Source organism: Loxodonta africana, chromosome 25 (genome assembly GCF_030014295.1).
Source record: "Loxodonta africana isolate mLoxAfr1 chromosome 25, mLoxAfr1.hap2, whole genome shotgun sequence".
NCBI lineage: Eukaryota > Metazoa > Chordata > Mammalia > Proboscidea > Elephantidae > Loxodonta > Loxodonta africana.
In genome coordinates this window covers 60979232-61002877 of record NC_087366.1, presented here as the reverse complement: position 1 = coordinate 61002877, position 23646 = coordinate 60979232, and the positions used below count along the sequence as shown (strand labels likewise).

Below are 23646 nucleotides of genomic sequence, written 5' to 3'. Positions count from 1 at the left end.
ATTTGCTTCTTTTGAACCCAGTAGCAACGGTAACCATTCTTCCTCTGTGAGATACATTTGGTATCCGGAACTGGCTGAGCATGTTCGCTGATCAGGTTAACCAATCAGCCACTATTTTTGAGCCCCACTTTGTTCTAGAGCTCGGCTGCTCTCCCAAAGGTTGGCAGTTTGAATTCACCAACCACTCCTTGAAAACCCTATGGGCAGTTCTGCTCCGTCCTGTAGCGTCACTGTGAGTCGGAATCGACTTGATGACAATAGACTTGCTTCGGGTTTTGTGTTCTAGAACTATCGCCGGACATGGGAGAGGTTAGGGTAGAGGCAGAAAGACCATAGCGGGGATAACTGATCTCCACACCCGATGAAAGGTACATGCACCCCTGGAACCAGATAGACTCTTCACTCCTGTCAAGTTGAGTTTAACTGCCTGTGTTTACATCACTGAGACATACTGTCACAGAACATACACAGCAGAAATTTAGACATAAAAGCATGAATCAATAAACAATACCCTGGGGTCAGTTAAGCTAGAAATTCAGGTGCCTATAGCCCCCATCACAGTGCTCTCGTGTTAGGATTTCTATTCAGCTATGTAGCAGCACAGCATGATGAATGATTTATTTTAATTAGAATTTTGTTTATTTATTGTTAGTTCCGGCTGGTACCATAATGAACCTCAAATTCAAAGTGCCCTGGGGTCCTGAATTGTTTAATCTGGTCCTGTCCAAACACCTACATTATGAAAAACACTCCTAATAATAGAGCAACGACTTTTAAGCACTTTTCTCCTCACTGAAAGTAGGCATTGGCTAGACACATGTCTTGAGAATAATGTTTATCCACATACAACCCCAAAGAACCCTCTCATTGATTTGTCCACTTTGAAAAACATATTGTCTTCCAATATGTTTTAAATTTTCGTTTGTGATTAATGAAATACACTGATTATAACTGAGCTTCGACATGCCACGTTTATGTACGTGTGATCACTATTCAAACGAACTAGCTTAACAGTATGCTGTTTGGGGGGGGCTTTTATTAATAATTTACATTGTTCTCACACTCCCAGGAAAAGTTCTCTCCAATAAATACACACAGCAGGGCTATCATTGTAGGCTGAGTCTTGGTTAGAGAGGGTATATATATGTTTATATGGAGCCCCGGTGGCACAGTGTTAAGAGCTGAGCTGCTAACCAAAAGGTCGGCAGTTTGAATCCACCAGCCACTCCTTGGAAACCCTATGGGGCAGTTCTGCTCTGTCCTATAGGGTTGCTATGAGTCATTATCAACTCGATGGCAGTGGGTTTTGTTTTGTTTTTTATTTATATAGATGAAAAACCCATAGCTTCGAGTTTCATTTTATCTCAAGATCAGACATTTAAATACAACCTTGAATGCTTTACCGTCATTTTTTTTTCCCTCACGTAGCTTTCTTAAAACAATTCATGTTTCTATTTTAAAAAGCAATCAAAATCTGAAAACTGGCTCTTTAGGGAGCAGAATGTACTCTCCCCCCCCCACCCCCAAATCACTTTCTGGTTTCACCCTGCTTTTAGGATAAAATCAAAATGCAGACATTGACCTAATTCGAAACTCCTAATCAGTCATCTGATCGCTCTGAGGGACTTTTGACAGGTCAACTAAAATTTTGATAATGAACTGTTTTTGCACGCGGAAAAAAGAAAAAGAGGATGCTTTCTTTCACGAAGAGCTTCATCTTTGTTTAACCAAATTACAATTTTCAGCCAAGATTTCCCTCACATAACAAGAAGTGACTCCCTTTCTAGTTTCTTTGGTAAACCATTACTTCTTTAATTATTATCAACCTTGTTCCAGTGTGATAAATTGCTAATTACTTAATACCCTAATCAGCGTTCATTCTTTGCACAGATAAACTGTGACAGTGCCATTAATTTAAATAGTAATTTCACTTAATGGCCAGAACGGCACACCAGATTTTTATGCAGCATTTTCTGAAGCCTGCATCCATCACTGCGCTATCCTGACATAAAGATGTCTGACGCGCACTAGCTCACTTAGCGAGAGCAGATGTTGCGGGGCAGCGTTTGGTAGTAATTCCCATAGTGCATCACTTCAGCATGAACGAGCTGCAGGTTCTCAGACAGACCACCCTCTGAAACTGCACGGCAATAACTTTTGACCTCTACCTAATTCATCGCATGTAGCGCCTGACTTTTGAACTTTGACACACAGAGTGCACCACTTTAAATATGCCCAAAGCAAAACAAAATAGGTCATGTATTATTAATGGATGGATCTGTTCTTCCAGAGGTTCTTCATTAAATCTGTACAAAAGTGGAGAGTCCCTTGGAACGAGACGCAGATGTTACACTGAAGCGGCACAGTGCACGCGGAACTCTTAGATGCTGTTTTTCAGATCAGACAGAACACACTGTCTCTCCTTGGGTAGCTTCCGCTGCATCAAACACAACTGAGGGAGTAATAGAGGAAAGAATTCTTTACTCATAATGTTAGGAATAGATCCAATATGTCACCAACACTTATTTAGTGTCCAGCACTGAAAAGGAAAGAATTTATAAACACAGCTGTCTGATGAATCTCTAAACTGTTAAATATACAAAACTGGTACTCTCTTTTTCTAAAAGAAGACCAAGAATCTGGAATAACTATTTTGAAATAAAAATAGTACAGTTGTAAAAAACAGAGTTGAGACTATGACAGATCACTGTGGAACTCTGGAATTGACCATTGGGACCACAATTTATGCCAAGGGATTATGCTTTACGCCTTGAAGAATGGCAAAAAACAAAACAAACAAACAAAAAAACCCAAAATCCAAACAAAAAAACTTACAAAGATTTGTGATTCATCTCTCTTAGGACAAACTTATAAAATGGGTGGAAAAGCATGAGAGAAAAGAAACACATGCCTGTCTTTACCAGTAGATGTCTCTCCGGCTACCACCACAAAACGGAGAAAGAAGGGTAGAGTAAAAATGCCCCCAAATCACTGCAGTATATGTTATAGCAGCTATACACCACACTTTTCAAAAACTCATTATGTAACATGAAAATCTTCAAGGTTCAGTAGAACTCTAAAACCACGGATTCATGCAGCTATCTTTTTTTTTTTTCCCCCACAAAGTTCCCAAATTCTTAGGTAAAAAACAACGGCAGTCGTTCATTCTACTGAAGGCAGAGTCTAGGATGTGGAACTCTCTTCTATTTCAAAGCAGTCTCAACCCGGAGTTTCACATCAATGCGAGCGTGGTGAGATTTAGAACAGAAACAAGGCACCCGTTCCAAATGTGTATCATGGTCAGTGTCTCGCGGCTAACAGAAGATCCTGTCCTCTTTCAGTGATAGAAAGGCTTTAATTTTCATCTTTTAATACCAAAGGATATAATCAAGTCCAATCCAAGATCAATGGCATCTATATAAGCAAACACAAAGAAAAAAGAAGAGTAATAAAGAAGTTTAAAATATATTCAAAGAAAATGGTTAAGAATACATAGCCACCGGAACACGGAGCCTGCCTTTCATCCCGAGGTACCTGTATAACACTCCTCCACAACTCATCTGCCCGGAGAGAGCACTAAAAGCATAAACGCTACTCCAGCACTTCTGTTCCAACAGCATCTGTTAATTCACTCCATTTATAAAATACATATTGACAAAGACAACTGAACTGGGACCGGGGAGATTTGATTTGGTGTGAGAAAGTCAATTCAATGTGATTTTGTTAAAGGGCTCCTGCAGGCAAATAAAAGAGTTTAAGTAATAAAGAACATAAAGAGATGCTTTACGAGCCAGCCCGGTCTCGTGGCAGGCACACAATGCCAGGCAGAGAGAGAGGCCAGGCTTAGGAACGACATTATCAGACACAAACCCTTGTGTAGCAGGTCTGGTGTTGCTCAGCTGAGGAGAAAAAGGGCCATATGGATATTCTGGAAGGTCACTAAGGTCACAGTCATTAGGGGCGACAGGAGGGAGAGGCAGCTGAGAGCGAAAAAGACATGTGGAACCTGTCTATTTTCAAGTGAAAGCTGCCGGAAGGTCAAGAGAATAAAAAGTTTTTTTTTCCCCTCCTTTTTAAAAATACCATTGCTTCAGTCCATCATGATTACAGGGTCAGGGGACTTGCGGAATGTCATGAAGAACTCGGGTGCTAACTCTGGTGTCCCGGAGTTGAAGAATGTCACAATTTGCTTAAAAAATGTTTGACTAACATGGAGCATCATACTGAAGTAGACAAAGACGTGGTTCTGAAACGTGGGTCCAAACATGGACTTCAAGAGTGCTTGAAACTGTAGGCAAATGTTTGTGCGTATTCTAAGCACTTTTTTTTGGGAGGAGGGTCTGTACTGAACAAGTTCTAAAACGGGTCCAAAGCCCCAAATGATTAAGAAGTATCATTCTAGTGGACGGTAACCTCTGCTGCCTTTCTTAGGTCAGGTGTGTGCTATTTTTTTGACAAATGTGCTCTAACTAGTTTTACTGACTTCTCTTTTTTCTCCTTCACATTCGTTCTGCTGCCTGAACCTGACTAATGTCCTTAAGTAACAATTCCCATAATCACACTGACTCTTCCCCGCTCAGGCTTATCTCTCTATTTTCTTACACATAGTGTATACTGCCAATAAATCCAAGTGCTCACTACTACTTGGACATTCTTTGCAGAGTCCTAATTTCACATGTTAGCTAAAGTTAATCCCTTTATCTAGAATGTCCTCCTTCCAACCACACCTCCCAAAATTCTACCCATTGTTTGAGGTTCAAATCCAGCGGCCTCACTTCACTTAGCTTTCTTCATTGCCTTGACTGGAGTGATCTCTCACTCTTAAGAACTCGGCATGTATTCAACCCTCTCTGATGGCCTACGTATAACCTCATTGGTACTTTTCTCCTCCTCTAGATTGTAAGTTATTGAGGATAAAAACGGAATCTTAGCCATTTTTACACTCACACGCACCTAGAATGATATTTGGAATACAGTTACCACACAATACACATTTGTTGAATTGTGTGGTAACTATATTCCAAATATCATTCTAGGTGTGTGTGAATGTAAAAATGGCTAAGGTTCCTCGAGTGAAGGAATATGGCAATAGACTATTTTTTTTTTTAAGCTACAAATAGACACACTAAAATGAGACATTTTACTATCATCTTTTAGCTCTTTCTGACCCGTTACGGAATAAGGAAGGCAACAATTTTGCCTCCCTCCCCTCCTGCTTCTTTAACAGACTCATTTTTAGTCACTTCACCCAAAGGAGGAGGAGCTTATTCAGCAGGGTAACCATCTAACTGCTGTGATTTTCTGATAGATGTGGTTGCTATGTCCTAAGGCAGTGGTTCTCAAACTTTTTGGTTTCAGGACCCCTTGAAACTCTTGCAAATTAATAAGGACCCCAAAGAGCTTTTATTTATATATCTGCTGATATTTCTGCTGTTAGTAAAACTGAGACATTTTTGAACTGTGTATTAACGGTGGGTTTGGTTTTTTTTTTTATTATTTCATTTAGAAATAATAATTAATGACATGCTAACATAACTAATGTATTTATGAAGATAAATATATATTCCAAACAAAAAAAATAGGGAAAAAGCTGGAACTGTTTTACGTTTTTGCAAGCCTCTTTACTGTGTGGCTTAATTGAAGATTGCTGAATTCTCATATTGGTTTTTGTATTCAATCTGCTGTAATATCACATGTTCTGTAACTTCAGGAAAACTCCATTGCACACTCATGAGATAGAGAGTGAACAAAGGCAGATAACAGCTTAGTATTATTATGGAAATAGTGTTGATCTTGCAGACCACCTAAAAGGGTCTTCTTGGGGACCCCCAGGAGCCCTGAGCCATACTTTGAGAACCGCTGCCTCATAGCCTAACAATCATACACAGCACCTTCCTTCTAGCTTCTGAGTGCATATGGTGAGCAGTCCAAGGGCAGACTTTATAGTGTCTCTTGTTATTCTGGCCATCCAGAAAACGCTTGCAATTTGGTGGTTATATTATTCTCAGCCTGCTCATCAGGCTTGATAAACACTGATTTGGGTTGATTTGGGAAGCGTTTAACGTTTATCCAGGTATCAATCAATTTATAGAGGTTAAGAGCGTGGACTGTAGCCTTTTGGATGAGTTAGAATCCATTCTTGGCCACAGCAATCGTGACTCTGGGGCAAGCCTCTCAGTCTCCTTTTCATTTAGGTGTGGACAGAAAGCTGAGTCCTAACCAACAGAATGTTGATAAAAACACTTGCCACTTCCAGGCCTAGCCAATACAAAACTCCTACACATGTTCTCTCATGCTCTTTTCAACTTCTGGCTGCAGGAATGGACAAGGATCCTAGGTCACATTAAAAGCTGTTGAAAATGGCAGAGTTCCAACAGCCAGAATGGATGTGGGAAGGAGAGCTGACCTGCAGATATGCTCATTACCTGAGCTCTATTACATGAAAAAGGAATCGCCTTTATTATGTTTGAGCTTTTATAAATTTTGAGGTTCATTTATAAGAATAGTGTTACCTGAAGCAATACAACCACTTACTAGCTGTGGGATCTGGGACAAGTTATCTAACTTCTCTGTCTTCGTGTCTCTCTTTTCTCATTGGTAAAGCGGTAAACTGGTAAACCTACTTCATAGGGTGGTTGTGAGGAATAAACATGTTAACAAATATAAAGCACACAGAACTTAGCCTGGCAAATAGTGAACATGGAATGTTGTCTATCTGCTTTTGTAGCTTTTCTGAAACTTGAAATAACAGGTTTTTTTGGGGGGGCGGTCAAAGAAAGAGACGAGCCTTTCCCACACTGAAAAGATTGAAATTTAACTGCAAATAACTTAACCTAACATTCTGACTTCCTCATTGGGGGGTCTTCCTCTTTTTCGCTGACCCTCAACAAGATGGATTGACCCAGTGACTGCAACAACGGGCTCAAGCAGAGCAACGATTGTGAGTATGGTGCAGGACTGGGCAGTGTTTCGTTCTGTTGTACATAGGGTCGCCATGGGTTGGAACTGACTCAACAGTACCTAACAACAACAACAACATTCTGCCTTATTTAAGAGATGTCACAATACTGACAGTCTAGTATTTTGGTTAAGAAACAAGACTCGGACACACCTAGTTTTGATATCTTGTCTTATTTGGACGGTTGGCTTTGTTACTGAAGTACTCTTCTTAATGGTTTTCACCAGACTTTGCACAGAAAAGGATGTGTTGAAATATACAAACACATGGTATTTATCAATAGTACTATAATACTAAATTTGAACAATTGTTACTTGTATTATAGGCAATTCTTTTTGGAAAGACAAAAAATTATGGAAAGACAGTAGAGTTCATAGTTGATATCCATCAAGATATTATGGTGTCCTGAAGTAATACTCAGATTGGGACTGGGGCTTCCACACTAACTAGTTGCAGGGGTAGATTTATCATGAAACTAATGAAACTTAAACTTCAGAGCTCTTTGCTTGCATGTACCCCTTCAAACACACACATGGTCATACGGTTTTATAAAATTTACGAAGTATGATATTTAACTACAATTTTTTAAGACCACTGTCACTTACTCCTTTAAATTGCCCTCTGTCATATTTGATCTCGCATTGATTGGGGTTAGAGTGGTCATGGACATTTTTGGAATCTAACTAATGGGAAGTCGAGTTGGGGAAACATTTAATTTGGGTTCAGTAGCTACATTTATGTTTTCAATCACTTCCATAAAAATGTGAAATCTTGAATATGTTACTTTAACCAATTTGGAAAGATAACGAATGTGAGAAATTACAGACCCCTAATTTGTGTATATATAAAGGGAAGTTTGAAAGAAAGAGAAAGATCAGGTAGAAAAACTAATGAAATATATAACAAAAGCTGTAAGTCTGAACAATGAAATCAACTGAAATTATTCTGACACCAAGAATAAAATCAGAACAAAATGAATTTCCGCTAATACCAAAAGCAGAAACTATTAAAGAAAATTACAGATGTAAAATTGAAATAATGCTTAAGCAATTTGATTGTTTGATAATACAAGTGGTGAAGAACAACTCATAAGTACCTTGGAAGAATATATTTCTTGCTGACTTTACATAAAATACTGACATCTACGTTAACATACAAGTCAAATTCAGCTACACAAAAAGGAAATTCATGAAAACCTGTTAACGATGCTGCCAATGCACTGAATATTTAAGACAAGTTATTGAAATGCCCTGAAATCTTACAGAAAGAAACTTGGTAGAGATTATTCCAAATTTAATGATAATTCAAAACATTTATATTTATATTTATACAACAGTACAATAGTAAGTTGTAAAACCTAAAGCTACTTTTCTAATGTCTAAATAATTAAACAATTTTGATTAACCATGTGAAAAGAAAGACTGAGTTTCCTGCTGTTTCTGTAGGTGATGGTGGTACAAAACCACTGTCACGAGAAGGGGTAATCAAGTGTATAAGCTGAAAATGTCGAGGGAAACACTACAGAGGTATGTCAGGACTTATACAGTACACATACGCTGCCTTTAGTGTTAGTGAGATTTCCTAGTTTTTTATATTTGTAACTTTTATAATTTTATTCTCCCATTCCAAATAAACATTCATTTTTATATTTTGTTTTCATAATTAGCACTCTTTTTTTAAAGAGGACCCCCAAATTGTATAAGCTTCAGGCTGCACAAAATCTAGATCCAACTAGGTGTGTGATCTTGGGCAAGTTTCTAATCTCTGTGCCTCAGTTTTCTTATTCATAAAATGTGGATAATAACAGAACCTATCATGTAAGACTGTTGTAAAGATTAATTGAAATAATACTTATAAAGTATTTAGCATAGTACCAATTAGAGATAGTAAGTGGTCAATCAATAATAATGATTGCTATTAATATTAATAGTTTGCACTCAACTACTAACCTAAATGTTTGCAGTTCAAATCCACCCAGTCTACAGAAGAAAGGCCTGGTGATCTGCTTTCATAAAGATTATAGCCAAGAAAGCCCTATGAAGCAGTTCTACTCTGTAACACATGGGGTCACTCACCATGAGTTGGAATCAACATGAAGGCAATGGTTTTGACTTTTTTTTTTAATTTCATAGCTACTGCAGGGCAGGAGAGTGAAAGAATAATGACACGGTGTCATCATAATTTTGTCTGCTGTGAATATTCGCTGGGAAATAGCATCTTGATCAAGAAGCACTGCGTTCACGTGTGGGTGGTTATTTTTTTTGAAGGCCATAACACTTTCCAAGTTCCTCTTGGAACTTGACTTTAATTTTGATCTGTGTTTATGAAATGAGTTAGTTGCACATCAAAAAAGTGAGATTAAATTTGTATTTGTTACACAACATGTACCTAATTGCTGCACTGGTATAATTAAAGTGAGTTTAATTACTTTTTTGTTTGATATCAAGGGCTAATTTCTCACCGTCTTCACTCTTCAGTCCCTCCACCTACCGAAAGGTTGACAAGGGCTCCTTACCTGGAAGGCGAATGTATACCACACCCTCTTCTTCTCCGCCACAGCATTCTAGATCTTTGTTCACAATCTGCCCACCACAGCACTGCTGGCCATGGCCATCATGGAGCCTCCCTGCACAGCAAATCTGGTGTCCTGCGGTGGAGTAGGGCATTCTGCCGCAGCAGGCGTCGCCACGGCCAACAGAAACCCGGTCGTGCCGTTCATCTGGACAGCATACTTCACCTGCCAATTCAGGACAGTAGTAATCATTGCCTGGGTTTAAAAACCTGCAGTGGCTCACAACCAAATTTTATCATAATCATCTTGCAGATCCCAACTGATTGATAGAATTACTAGGAAGGATATTGTCGTATTGGAGTTGCGAAATCTCAGTAAGATTTCATTTTGTGTGTGTGTTAAAGTTACATAAACACGTATGTACATACAAATACCAACTTAGAGTTAAGGGTATGTTGCCTATGTCCTCTCTTTTCCTCTAAAATCTAAACACATTACATCTGGTGACATGGATTAATGGACATCACAAAATAATTGGTCTAGGAATACTTTTCTACATTTAGTGTTTTTTTTTTTTTGAAAATGTGGATGGATTCTGAAACCAACCAGTGATACATTTATATTGGCTATGATTATAATTTCTTTAAACAAACTATATATTTTTTTAAGTGAGAAGAATTAAAAACACTATATAGTCTAGTCGGCACACTAGTTCTCTGCCGGACTGTGGTAGACGCTGAATTTCATGACTGTCGTTACTCCCACGTTCCTCTTCACATCATCTTTTGGCCTGAATTTGTTGTTGTTGTTACGTGCCGTCGAGTCAGTTCCAACTCATAGTGACCCCGTGCACAACAGAATGAAACACTGCCCGGTCCTGCGCCATCCTCGTAATCATTGCTGTGTTTGAGCCTATTGCTGCAGCTACTGTGTCAATCTATCTTGTTGAGGGTCTTTCTCTTTTTCACTGAGGAATCACGATGTCTACTTTACCAATCATGATGCCTTTCTCCAGGGACTGGGCCCTCCTGATAACATGTCCAAAGTATGTGAGACGTAGTCTCACCATCCTTGTTTCTAAGGAGCATTCTGGTGATACTTCTTCCAGGACAGATTTGTTTGATTTTAGCCATCTACAAAGGAGTACTTGCAGAAATCAAGTATAAGCCATAGCTCAAGCACAGACAGTGGGCTTCCAATTGGTAGAGAAAACTTAAAACCAGGCTTCTAGACCTTCCACCTCAAGGTTAAGAAAACAGAAACTGGGTCATCTTAATATTTTTAAGACAAATGGCTACTCAGTACTGGAGAAAATAGCAAAAGCTACTTGGAAACCTAAATTCAAAGTTGTTATGCCTTCGTAGAGTTTTCCCCAAGACCAAAGATAAATCCATTCTTTAAACCTTTGCTGCTAGAAGTACAGTCTGTGGAGTAGCACAGGGAGCTTTCTTCAGAATAAAAATCAACTACATCACTGTACACCTTGCTTTGCTCAGTTGAACTTCTTCTTTTTTTATGGCAAAACTTTCTCAGTGAAGAAAGCCATGCGTTAATTTACATTCTGGTGCACGCTTCTCATCTTGTTGTGGACTGGTAAGCAGCTCTCAGACTGGCTAATATGAGAAGCACTGTTTTAAATTAACAAAAATATGTCTCATAGGTTAATAATTGTTAACATTTATTGCATGCGTACTACGTGATGGCAACAGGTTTGGTTTTTTGGTATATGTTGGTGTTCTGTATTGAATTGTGTTCCCCCAAAATATGTGCTGTAAATCCTAACCTCTATGCCTATGGTTATAATCCCATTTGGGAACCGGTTGTCTTTGCTATGTTAATGAAGCAGAATTAGTGTAGGGTGTGTTCTGAGTCAAGCTCTTAGGAGATATTAAAGGAGCAGATTAAGCAAGCAGAGATGGGGGAAGAGAGATGCCAAACCACACGGAGATCTCTAAGGAACCAGGAAACAGAAGCTGAAGAGACAAGGATCTTCCCTCAGAGCCGACAGAGAGAGAGAGAGAGAGAGAGAGAGAGGGAGAGGGCCTTCCCCTAGAGCTGTTGTTGTTGTTAGGTGCTTTCGAGTCAGTTCAGACTCATAGCCACCCTGGGTACAACAGAACGAAACACTGCCTGGTCCTGCGCCATGCTGACGATTGTTTTTATGCTTGAGCCCATTGTTGCAGCCACTGTGTCAATCCATCTTGTTGAGGGTCGTCCTCTTTTTTGTTGACTCTGTACTTTACCAAGCATGATATCCTTTTTCAGAGACTGATCTCTCCTGACAGCACGTCCAAAGTATGTAAGATGTAGTCTCACCACCCTTGGTTCTAAGGAGCATTCTGGTTGTACTTCTTCCAACACAGATTTGTTTGTTCTTTTGGCAGTCCGTGGTATATTCAATATTCTTCACCAACACCACAATTCAAAGGCATCAGTTTTTCTTCTGTCTTCCTTATTCATTGTTCAGCTTTCATATGCATATGATTCAATTGAAAATACCATGGCTTGGATCTGGTACACCTTAATCTTCAAGGTGACATCTTTGCTCTTCAACACTTTAAAGAGGTCTTTTGCAGCAGATTTGCTCAGTGTAATGCATCTTTTGATTTCTTGACTGCTGTTTCCATGGGTGTTGATTGTGGATCCAAGTAAAATGAGATCCTCGACAACTTCAGTCTTTTATCCGTTAATCACGATGTTGCTTATTGGTCCAGTTGTGAGGATGTTTGTTTTCTTTATGCTGAGGTGCAATCCATACTGTGGTCTTTGATCTTCATCAGTAAGTGCTTCAAGTTCTCTTCACTTTCAGCAAGCAATATTGTGTCATCTGTATAATGCAGGTTTTTAATGAGTCTTTCCACCAATCCTAATGCCCTGTTCTTCTTCATATAGTCCAGCTTCTCAGATTATTTGGTCAGCATACAGATTGAATAGATATGGTGAAAGGATACAACCCTGACACACACCTTTCCTGATTTTAAACCAAGTAATATCCCCTCGTTCTGTCTGAACAACTGCCTCTTAATCTATGTACAGGTTCCTCATGAGCATAATTAAGTCTTCTGGAATTCCTATTCCTCACAATGTTACCCATAATTTGTTATGACCCACACAGTTGAATCCCTTTGCATAGTCAATAAAACACAAGTAAACATCTTTCTGGTATTCTCTGCTTTCAGTCAAGATCCATCTGACATCAGCAATGATATCCATGGTTCCGTGTCCTCTTCTGAATCTGGCCTGAATTTCTGGCAGTTCCCTGTCAATATACTGCTGCAGCTGCTTTTGAATGTCCTTCAGCAAAATTTTACTTTTGTGTGACATTAATGATATCATTGGATAATTTCCACATTCAGTTGTATCACCTTTGTTGGGAATAGGCATAAATATGGATCTCTCCCAGTTGGTTGGCCAGGTAGCTGTCTTCCAAATTTCTTGGCATAGACGAGTGAGCACTTCCAGCACTGCATCCGTTTGTTAAAACATCTCAATTGATATTCTGTCAATTCCTGGAGCCTTGTTTTTCGCCAATGCCTTCAGAGCAGCTTGGACGTCTTCCTTCAGTAGCATCGGTTCCTGATCACATGTTTCCTCTTGAAATGGTCGAACATCGACCTATTCTTTTTGATATAGCAACTCTGTATATTCCTTCCATCTTCTTTTGATGCTTCCTGCATCATTTAATATTTTCCCCATAGAATCCTTCACTATTACAATTTCAGGCTTGAATTTTTTTCTTCAATTCTTTCAGCTTGAGAAATGCAGAGCATGTTCTTCCCTTTTGGTTTTTTATCTCCAGCTCTTTGCACACGTCATTATAATACTTTACTTTGTCTTCTCGACCTGCCCTTTGAAATCTGTTCAGTTTCTTTTACTTCTAGAGCTTGTGCCCTTAATTCAGACTTCTAGTCCCCTAAACTGTGAGAAAATAAATTTATTTGTTAAAGCCATCTACTTGTGCTATTTCTGTTACAGCAGCACTAGATAACTAAAACAGTCCGTCATACATACTCCTCACAAAAACCCTGTGAGGTAGGAAAAAATATCCCCATTTTATAGATGAGGAAATTGTGAGAGACACTAAAGGGTGGAGAATTTTCCCTGTGACCCTTGCATGTCCTTGTCCCCAGCAGCTCTTCCTCCCCACTCCATTTTGCACGTGGCTTTATTCCCTCACTGTTGCTTCCACAGCTCCTGATAAAACCCAAATTGCCCAAAGCAATGGTTGCTAATCTGCAAGAGCAGTACTTTTCTCTTGAGAATCACCCTCGACTGAAACTAGATGAGCTTCAGTGACTCACTCCTCTTAAAGCCCTTTGCAACAGTCCACCCTCCTTCCCTAAGTTAAAATGCTGCTTCATTCCTCTCAGGCCAGGCATTCTCACGCAAAGGCTTTTGCTATAAGTGCTCTGGCTGATTTTCTTTCACAGCTTTTGGTGCCATGACCTGGATCAAGTCTGGTCCTTGTGCTGCTCAGCCCGGAGCCACTTGGATGAGGACAGAGCAGAGGCCCTTCGTCATCTACCTTCCTTGGAGTTCCAGCAGTAGATAGTCGAGCAAGTCCTGTCCCTGGTGAGTGCTCTACTTCCTCATTGTTGAAGCACCTCCTAAGCCTTTATTCTTTCTCTTCATTGTCCTTAATATAAGACTTTTGATTTGATTTGTTCCTTAGAATTTTCACAGATGAAGTAGGGAAGCTAGTGCTGAAAACTGAGATATCTGGGGGTTGGTTATTTGTTTCTTGTTTGTTTTTGACATTTAAATATGGGCTTAAAGTTATGGTGCCAATAACATTACACCTTTGAAGCTGTGGCAGGATTTTACCAAGCAAAATTTAGAACTTCCATGGCCACTCCCAGGACCTTGGGATAAGAATAAGGCAACAAAAAACACCAAATGAATAGCTCTTTGGATCAAGTAACTAGATAAACCCAAGAACAAGGACAGCTCTATGCAGACATCTGTATTGTAAGGAAAATGGCACTGGAAGAACACTTGCTTTGGCTTATTTAGAAAGATAGAAACAAAACAGGAAAAGAACAAACTTTGACTGAATGACCTCTCTGTGGAATTAGCTGCTCCTGTCTGTCCACTCCTGTCTGTCCACAACTGCCCTTAACACAAAGTGGAGAAATTCCCACACAGCTGAAAGGGAGAAATTTCCGTGCAACTGAAAACAGAGACATTTCCATGCAATTGTAAAAAACAGATCTAATTGACACTAGGGCTACACTCTCTGACACAAACTCTCCCACCTTTCCATCATTCCTTCCTAGGAATAACCAAAAATCTCTCAATGGCAAAAATTTCAAGTATCTCTCAGACACTTCATGTTTTTCTTTGCTGTTTTTCGAATCAGCACATTTTCCTGATTAGTAATCTACTCTACTGAATCTTTTGGGATGAGATCCACTTTTGTAAATGGCTGCTACTATTCAATGTGGACTAGAAAACCTCTTTTTGGGATTTCCAGGACAGGGTTCACAAGTCCATAATTTGATGATGGCACAGATTGATTACCGTCTACCTGATGCCTCTCAGATCTTGAATCTGGCTTCATGATCCTCTGTGCCAAAGACAGTTCAGATGTGGGACTCTTAGAACAGTCTAAACTCTTAAAGGTCTCTATTTGGGTATTTCTTTCTTGAAATTAGTCCAAAGCCTGCTAAAGAAGGAAGTTATTAAATAACTGCAGTGCATCATATCCACACACCTCAAAGACTTGCTATCCCCTGTACTAGCCTTTGTAATACCCTACTCTTTCCATCAAAAAGATGAACGAGCTTGGATTCTACTTTGTACAAGATTTAAGGGCCATTCACAAGTTGTGCTTCCTCCTTCCCTGTGGTTCCCAACTCTAATACGCTTGTATCTCTAGCCCCTGAGACAGAAGCTTAATGTAGAGCTGTAGATCTATGCTCAGGAGTTTTTGTATAACCTTGCACTCAGGCTCACAGTCATCTTCTCACATTCACTTGGGACAGTCACATCCCACAGCTGACAGAAGTGCCCTCTTAGTTCTCACAACTACTTCACCGTAACTTTAGTGTGGTAGGCAAATAATGACCTCCCAAAGATATTCATGTCTTAATTCCTGAAATTCGTGATCCTGTTACGATGCCCAGCAAAGGAGGATTACGGTAGCTGATGGGATTAAGGTTGATAATACAGGGTAAGAAAGGCTCAACTGGCCATTGGTGACTCTGAAGATGGAAGGGGTTCTTGAGCCAAGGTATGTAGGTTACCTCTAGACGCTGGAAAAGACAAGAAAAGAGCTTCCCTCCTAGAGCCTCCAGAAGGGAATGGAGGCCTGCTGACTCCTTGATTTTAGCCCACACGGAATTCTGACCTTGAGCATTGAAGAAAAAAATAGGTGTTGTTTTAATCCACTAAGTTTGTGGTAAACTGTTGCAGCCACAATAGGAAATGAAGATACTTAGAGATACTTGGTTTCTGCTTAGAGACTACCCTCTTATGCAAAATGTATGTGCTCTTATGCTATGCTTCCCAGATAGAGTCCTGAAAAACTGATTCCTCTACCTGTTGACAGTAGCATAAAAAACAAAACAAGGGAAAAAATGTCTCCAAACATCAATTTTGTCAAAACCAAATGCATCGATTCTAGATCCTAGACTATGATATAACGTAAACAGAAAACCTGTTGACCTCTCAAAGTTGGAAGTAATTTGTGACTTTCTCTGCCCAATTACCAAAAGTCAACTTAGGAGGTTTTTTGTTCTCATAGGATACAGTAGACATTGGATTCCTAACTTTTCTGAACTGGCTGTCCCTTTATATGCTCTGATGAACGTAGACACACCTGAGCCATTGCTATGGATAGGTTTATTAAGGGCTGTCTTCTGTCACTTAAAGGTCTCCCATGAGTCCCCCTTTACCAATGTTCTCCTCCATTCCTATAAACCTTTCTATTTGTACACAGAGAGTCATACAAGCTTTGGGGATTCTAACTCAACAGCTCAGTGAACATCAGAGACATTAGGGGTTCTGGGTAATTTACTTAGTTAAGTAGCTTAATGAAGGTCAAAGAACTAATAAATGAAAAAAAGTGGGGGGGGGGCTATGAGCCAGGCAATCTAACTCTGAAGTCCATGATCTTATCCACTAATTACTCAGCACCAAACCACCTAAATACTATGCACCAACTTTTTGTTTCATTAGAATGTAATCGCAAAAACAGCATTTGAACTAGAGTCTAGTCTCCAACTACGACATTTTTGCTTCCTTTCTTTCTTTCTTTCTTTTTTTTTAAGTAGGAATTGTCTGTCATAGTAATTGTGATGGAGGTATATCTGCTTACTTTCTGTTCTACTTAAATACAAGTCATATAAGAAGTAAAGTTATCATGTTAGTGTGGGCTCAATCCGTTACTTAATCATGAAAATTTCCGATGATGACTGGTTGATTTGGCCATGTTCCTATGTCTTACCTTTCCTATTTGCAAAATGGAAACAGAAGCTAAGGCATGTTATTGCTGTTAGGTGCCATCGAGTCGGTTCCGACTTGGAGTGACCCTACTTACCACAGAACGAGACACTGCCTGGTCCTGCTCCATCCTTACAATCTTTGTTATGCTTGAAACCATTGTTGCAGTCACTGTGTCAATCCATCTCGTTGAGGGTCTTCCTCTTTTCCACTGACCCTGTACTTTACCAAGCACGGTGTCCTTCTCCAGGGACTGATCCCTCCTGACAACATGTCCAAAGTGTGTAAGACGCAGTCTTGACATCCTTGCTTCTAAGGAGCATTCTGGTTGTACTTCTTCCAAGACAAATTTGTTCATTCTTTTGGCAGTCCATGGTATAATTCAATACAACACCACAATTCAAAGGCGTCAATTTTTTTTTTCGGTCTTCCTTATTCATTGCCCAGCTTTCACATGCACATGATGTGATTGAAAATACCGTAGCTTGGGTTAGGTGCACCTTAGCCTTCAAGGTGACATCTTTGCTTTACAACACTTTAAAGAGGTCCTTTGCAGCAGATTTGCCCAATGCAATGGATCTTTTGATTTCTCGACTGCTGCTTCCATGGTCACTGATTGTGGACCCAAGTAAAATGAAATCCTTGACAACTTCAATCTTTTCTCCGTTTATCACGATACGTGTTATTGGCCCAGTTGTGAGGATATTTGTTTTCTTTATGTTGAGGTGTAATCCATACTGAAAGCTGTGGTCTTTGATCTTCATTAGTAAGTGCTCCAAGTCCTCTTCACTAGTGTCCAAGGCATAGCTTTTTAAAATTTTATCTTTAAAACATCTTTCAGTAAAATTGACTTTTTGTGGGTAAAGTTCCATGGATCTTAATACATGAATACAATCAGGATACAAAATAGTTTCATCAGCCTCCAAAACTCCCACATGCTATTCCTTTATAGCCACACTCTCCTCTTGCCCACAGCTATTCCTTTATAGCCACATTCTCCTCTTGCCCACAGCCCTGGGAACCACTGGATCTGTTCTCCATTACTATAGCTTGTCTTTTTGAGTACATCATACAAATGCAATCTCACAGTTTGTAAATTTTTTTTTAAATTGTACTTTAGAAGAAGGTTTACAGAACAAACTAGTTTTTCACTAAACAGTTAACATTGGTTAACAGCCTCACAACATTTCAATACTCTACCTTCTCAACACTGGGTTTCCTATTAGTAGCTTTCCCGTCCCCTCCCGCCTTCTAGTCCTTGACCCTGGACTGTTGTGCCCCTTTAGTCTCATTTTGTTTTATGGACCAGTCCAACCTGTTCAATCTTTGGCTGAAGTGTGAACCTCAAGAATGACTTCATTACTGAACTGAAAGTTTGTCTGGGAGCCATACCCTCAGGGTTTCACCAGCCTCTGCCAAGCCAGCAAGTCTGGTCTTTATTGTCGAGTTAGAATTTTGTTCTACATTTTTCTTCACCTTTGTCTTTTTTTTTTTTTTTTTTTTGGTCTAGGACCCTCTATTGTGATCCCTGTCAGAGCAGTCAGTGGTGGTAGCCAAATACAATCTAATTGTACTGTACTCAGTCTGGTGGAGGCTGTGGTAGATGTGGCCCATTAGTCTTTTGGACTTATCCTTCCCTTTTTTTTTTTTTTTTCATCTTTAGTTTTCTTCATTCTTCCTTGCTCCCAAAGGAGTGAGACCAGTAGAGTATCTTAGATGGCCACTCACAGGCTTTTAAGACCCCAGATGCTATGACAGTTTGTAACTTTTTGAGACTGGCTTCTTCAACTGAACACAGGCCTTTTGGGCCTGTATCAAAAGTTTGCTCCTTTTCATCCCTGAGTAGTATCCCTTTGTATGGATGATGACAGTTTGTCCTTTTACCCAGTGAAGGACATTTAAGTTGTTCCCAGTTTTTTGGTATTTAAGAATAGAGCTGCCATAAACATCCATGTACAGATTTTAGTGTAAACACAAGTTTTTATTTCTCCAGGGTAAATGCCCAGGAGAAATACTCAATTTTCTTCTAAGATATGGATTTCTCGAATTGGAATTTCAGTGAACAAATGGCTTAGTCAATTGGTTTTGAGAGGATTCTGCAATGTGGTGTTTATAAATAGAAGGGAACTGTAAAAATGGCAGCGTGTAGCAGGTGCGTCTGACCTCCTTTTACTTCATGAGGGGGAAAGAAAATCAAGATCAAAGGCCCAAGGCTAATTGCTATGAGGTGGAGGTCAGACATACATCCTCTCTTCACCTTTTAAACAATTCTGACACCAGCCATCCCTCCCACGGCACTGTCTGCTTCTCTACTGGGTTCAGTGATTCATTGCAATGGCCACACAGAACTCACAGTTATGAGGCTTATTCAGGAAGTAACAAGATACAAATCAGAATCAGGAATGACTCAGGATACAGTTCTTCGATCAGGACAACCTCTCCTCAGCCGTGCCCAAAGACAGGCCTCTCTCTGGCCCTTGGCCCCTCAGCTCTTGGGCCTGGTCTCTGCCCTGCTTAGGCAAGTGTTACAAAGTTCTTTAGCTCTTTAGCCAGTGAGTGCCCAGAGGCACTCCACTGCACCAGTAATCCTCAGCCTGAAGGCTCTCAGCTTTCTTGCTCCTTGGGTCAGTAAGCCTAGCTCTGCCACATTCCTGGAGGTACCCCACTCCACCAACAAGCCTCCTGCCCAAAGGCACTCAACTTTCTCGCTCCGTGGGCCAGAAAGCCCGCCATGCTGTCTCCTGCCAGTCTCCTGGTTTTGCTGCTTCTGCTGCTGCCATTTCTTTGCCACTGCTTCTTGTTGCCTTGCCCTTTCCAGTGTTTCAACTCTCTCTCTGTCCCCTTGGTCTAGGAGAGTCTCAGCACGGGAATCCAGGGTTCAAAAATGCTCTCTGCTCTCATCTCTTCTTCTTAGTGGTAGTCAGGTCCCCCCTTTCTGCCTCTAGGATGGCTCATTTTAAGCCTAGCAGGATGGCAATACTAACCAATCCCCTTGTTAGGGTTCCATGCACCTAACTTGCATGGTCCACCCCCACAAGGGTGCCATGCACCTTATTTTCATTATTACCAAGCTAGCCAATCCTGTTGGTGGGCCACAAGCACCTTATCTGCATAGTCCCACCCAGTCATTTGGTGAGAGTTACAAGACCATGGTGAGAAAGGCCACAGGAAAGCAATCCCTCACGCTGTAGGAATTTGGTGAATTTTTCTTCATGATGGTACCAGAAGCCAATGAAAGAGGAATGAGCTTATCGTAAACAGTAAAATTACTGTATTTGTTACATTTTGCTGGGTAAAAGGATCTTCCTGTTTAGCCTGAAATGTAGTTGCCGTATTCCTCAAATCGTCACAGCCGGAGAGGTTGGCAAACTATTCTTTGACATCATGTGCCACACTTACAGGGGCAACATCCAGTTTAAATTAAACACCACTCAAGACAAGGGTGGAGTCCCTGGGTGAGGTAAACGCTTGCTGTGCTTGGCTGATAACCAAAAGATTAGCCATTCGAGTTCACCCAGAGGTGCCTGGTTAGAAAGGCCTGGTGATCCACTTCTGAAAATCAGCCACTGAAAACCCTCCTCTAACACACGTGGGGTCGCCATGAGTGGGGGTCAACTTGACAGCTACTGATGGTCGTGGTGGTAGGACAAGGGTGGGCTTAGAGAAAACAGTATTGGGGAAAGCCAACAATAGGGGGAAAAAAGGCTATTTTGAGTAAACAAATATTAATTGGTTTAGATATTTTAGCCGAATTCCCCTAAATCCCTCAGACTCTTATTCAGTTACTGACAGAAAAAAAAGAGCCTCACAAAAGGAGATGTGGATTATATCAATTAGAAATAAAACTGATTTTTCTCTGAAAAAAGACACTTTAGACATAAGATACAAGGATCAGTCACCTTCTCATTAACCTCTCAAAATGAATCTATTTCAGGCCAGGCTTGAAAATGTTTTCTCTCTAAAAGCTGTGGTTAATTGTTATTCTTATCAAAGAATGACCCACATTAACATTTAGCTTGGGGTCATTAGCATATTTATAAAAAGGGGGTGTGTGATGAGCATTCTTTGCTCTGTAGCTCTTTCTTATGGGGTGCTATGCAGGAAAGTAGTGAGGAAAATTGGAGGTAAATATAATTAACCAATATTTCCAGCTCACCTATAAATATCAGAATGCCTACGCTCATCTCAGCCTTGATTTGGCAGACTACTGACTGAACTTTAATTACATTCAGATACAAGATGGTTTGGGGGTCACTATGCTTTCTTTCCTGAAGTAAACAGCTGATAAACCAGTTAGCAAAGACATTGGCTGAGGAGAGAAGTCACAGTACAAACTCTTCATTTAGGTACATTGAGATTAATGATCGGAGCAAAACACCGCCTCTGATTATTCCATGAGATTGTATTTTTTTTTCTCTGGACACCATGGTAAAATATGGTGAAAAATGAACTACTTGAAAGGAATTCAAATGTGGGGTTTGCTCAACAGTTTGGTAGAATTTAAAACACTTCAGGACTGAGTAAGCATGTGCCAGTATACAGACAATCCATGTTTTTAAACTCCTGTTTTTAAAAATTAGTTATTGAAAAGCTTGCATACTATTAATAAACCACCTCTGGACTTCCATGGCTTATTTCATGGATGTTCTTACTAACATTAGGAAAAAATATTGAATTTTATTTTGAAATAGAACAAAAGTAGTTTTTTTTTTTTCTTTTAGTCCAAAAGCTGCCACTTTGTGTTAGGATTGATTGAGGTGACAAATTAATCTCCTAAGAATTAAAAGCTGTGATAGAGGCAACCAAATATTTTTCATGAATTTTAAGGGAGAGGAGGGTATTTTTCAGAGTTTGAGCAGTTAGTTGCAAATCACAAATTATCAAAAATTTTCATGTGACTTAGAAATGAAAGCACTAATGTTTAGTTATATGTTAGACGCAGAAAAGAGCTGCCTAATGCGGTCTGTTGGGTGTGCAGAACGGTCAGAATGCATTCACAGATTTCCATTTCACCTATGTAATTATCATTCTTAAAGTGACTTTTTGCAGGAGAGGAAAGAGATGAGCTGTTGTTGGAGACTTCCCAAATATAAGTGCTTTTGAGAGAGTAAAAACATTTGACAATATTTGATTAGTTACTAACACTTGGTTATAGTATAAAGACATTAACACTTTTCTACAAAATTCTTATTTTTACCAACATTGTATTTTCTCATTTGGAAAATCTGGTTGATTAGAAGTTAGACGATTATGAAAGTATTTTTGCCTTAGAATCAGAAATAAGGCCACTGCTGTAAGTAAGAGAAAATTATGAAGAGTGAAGGTACTCTGCTTTGAATAGACTTAGATCATATTTAAGCACTTCACTGTTCAGTTTTGTTCCAGTGTTTTGCAAAACAGACACTGGGTGAGATGATTTCTCAATTTACATGCCTTGGATGGATATATTTATAGCAAATACAAAGTACACTTGAACAGCTAATGCCTGAATTAACCAGATGTTTGGTGTAAATTCCAAGTTAAATTCGATATCTCTAAGTATTCAGCTTTCCTAAAGTTTTCAGAAATCTTAGCTTTCTTCTTATCCTCCCATTCATTTTCTGAATGTTAAAGAAGACATTAATATCAAATTTAGGTGGCAAAAAAAAAATCTACATTCTCAATGACTTTTCCAGGATAAAGAGTCACTGACAATGGCACCAGCGAAGATGTTCAGAAATCTGCAACAGCCATTTAAAAGAAAAATGTCAGCACATGTTAACACACTTGGTTATATAAATGGCAGTAGAGTGCTCAAGGAGTCCTTGTGTGGTACAAACGGTTAATACTCTCCGCTGCTCACTAAGAGTTTGGTGGTTTGAGTTCACCTAGAGGTGTCTTGGAGCCCTGGTGGTCTCAGAAGAAAGAATTGGAAATCTACCTCCAAAAAGTCAGCCACTGAAACCCTATGGAGCACAGTTCTACTCTGACACAAATGGGATCGCCATGAGTTGGAGCCAACTCAATAGCAACTGATACTGGTTAAGTACTCATAAGAGCACTGATTTTTGGAGAGACACACCCAGATCAGCACTATATGAATCTGGGTATGCCACCGATCCTCTCTAGACCTGTGTCCTTATTCATAAAATGGTGACACAATCCCAGGGTCTGAGAGTTGTGAAGAATATATGAGGCATCATATGTCAAGTCTTTTAATACAGAGCATGTCAGAGACTTTGAGTTTCATAGATGCTTTACCATCGTTATTATCAATTCTTGTTTGTTATTATCACTGTTCTCAAATGCATTCACTCAACATTGCGTGTGGAGTGGACACTTGGAGAGAGATGGCACGTTCAGATGACTGACACATAGGACAAAAAGAGAAGGAAAATCCTGTTTGCTTCTTCTTCCTGTATCCCTCCTTCTCCTGGTCAACCTAGAACAATTAGAGGATACAGACCGTAGACTAGAATTCTCAGATAAGTGGAGCTTGTGGTTATAATCCGCCCAGAGACAACACATGCATGATTCAGAGCAGAAATCGAGGGCCTGGAGAAGAGCTTCATGGAGTGGAACATTAAGAACGTCACAGGTTCGATGGTGAAGATACTTAGCCTTGTGAATAAAAGAAAGCTACAACATACACGGAATGACCCAGCTATCAAGGAGCCCTGGTGCTGCAGCGTTTAAGCGCTTGGCTGTGAACCTACAGATCATCAGTTCGAACCCACCCAGTGGCTACGCTGGA

The 23646-nt window shown here is 39.9% G+C and overlaps 1 protein-coding gene across 1 annotated transcript in view; it reads right to left on the bottom strand.

Moving 5' to 3' along the window:
- The window catches only part of USH2A (usherin), an 894134-nt gene that overhangs the window by 210543 nt on the left and 659945 nt on the right, over positions 1-23646 (bottom strand). Inside the window, exon 50 of the mRNA XM_003419876.4 lies at positions 9474-9695. Coding sequence (XP_003419924.2) covers positions 9474-9695 — 222 coding nt within the window. The remainder of the gene's footprint in view (positions 1-9473; positions 9696-23646) is intronic.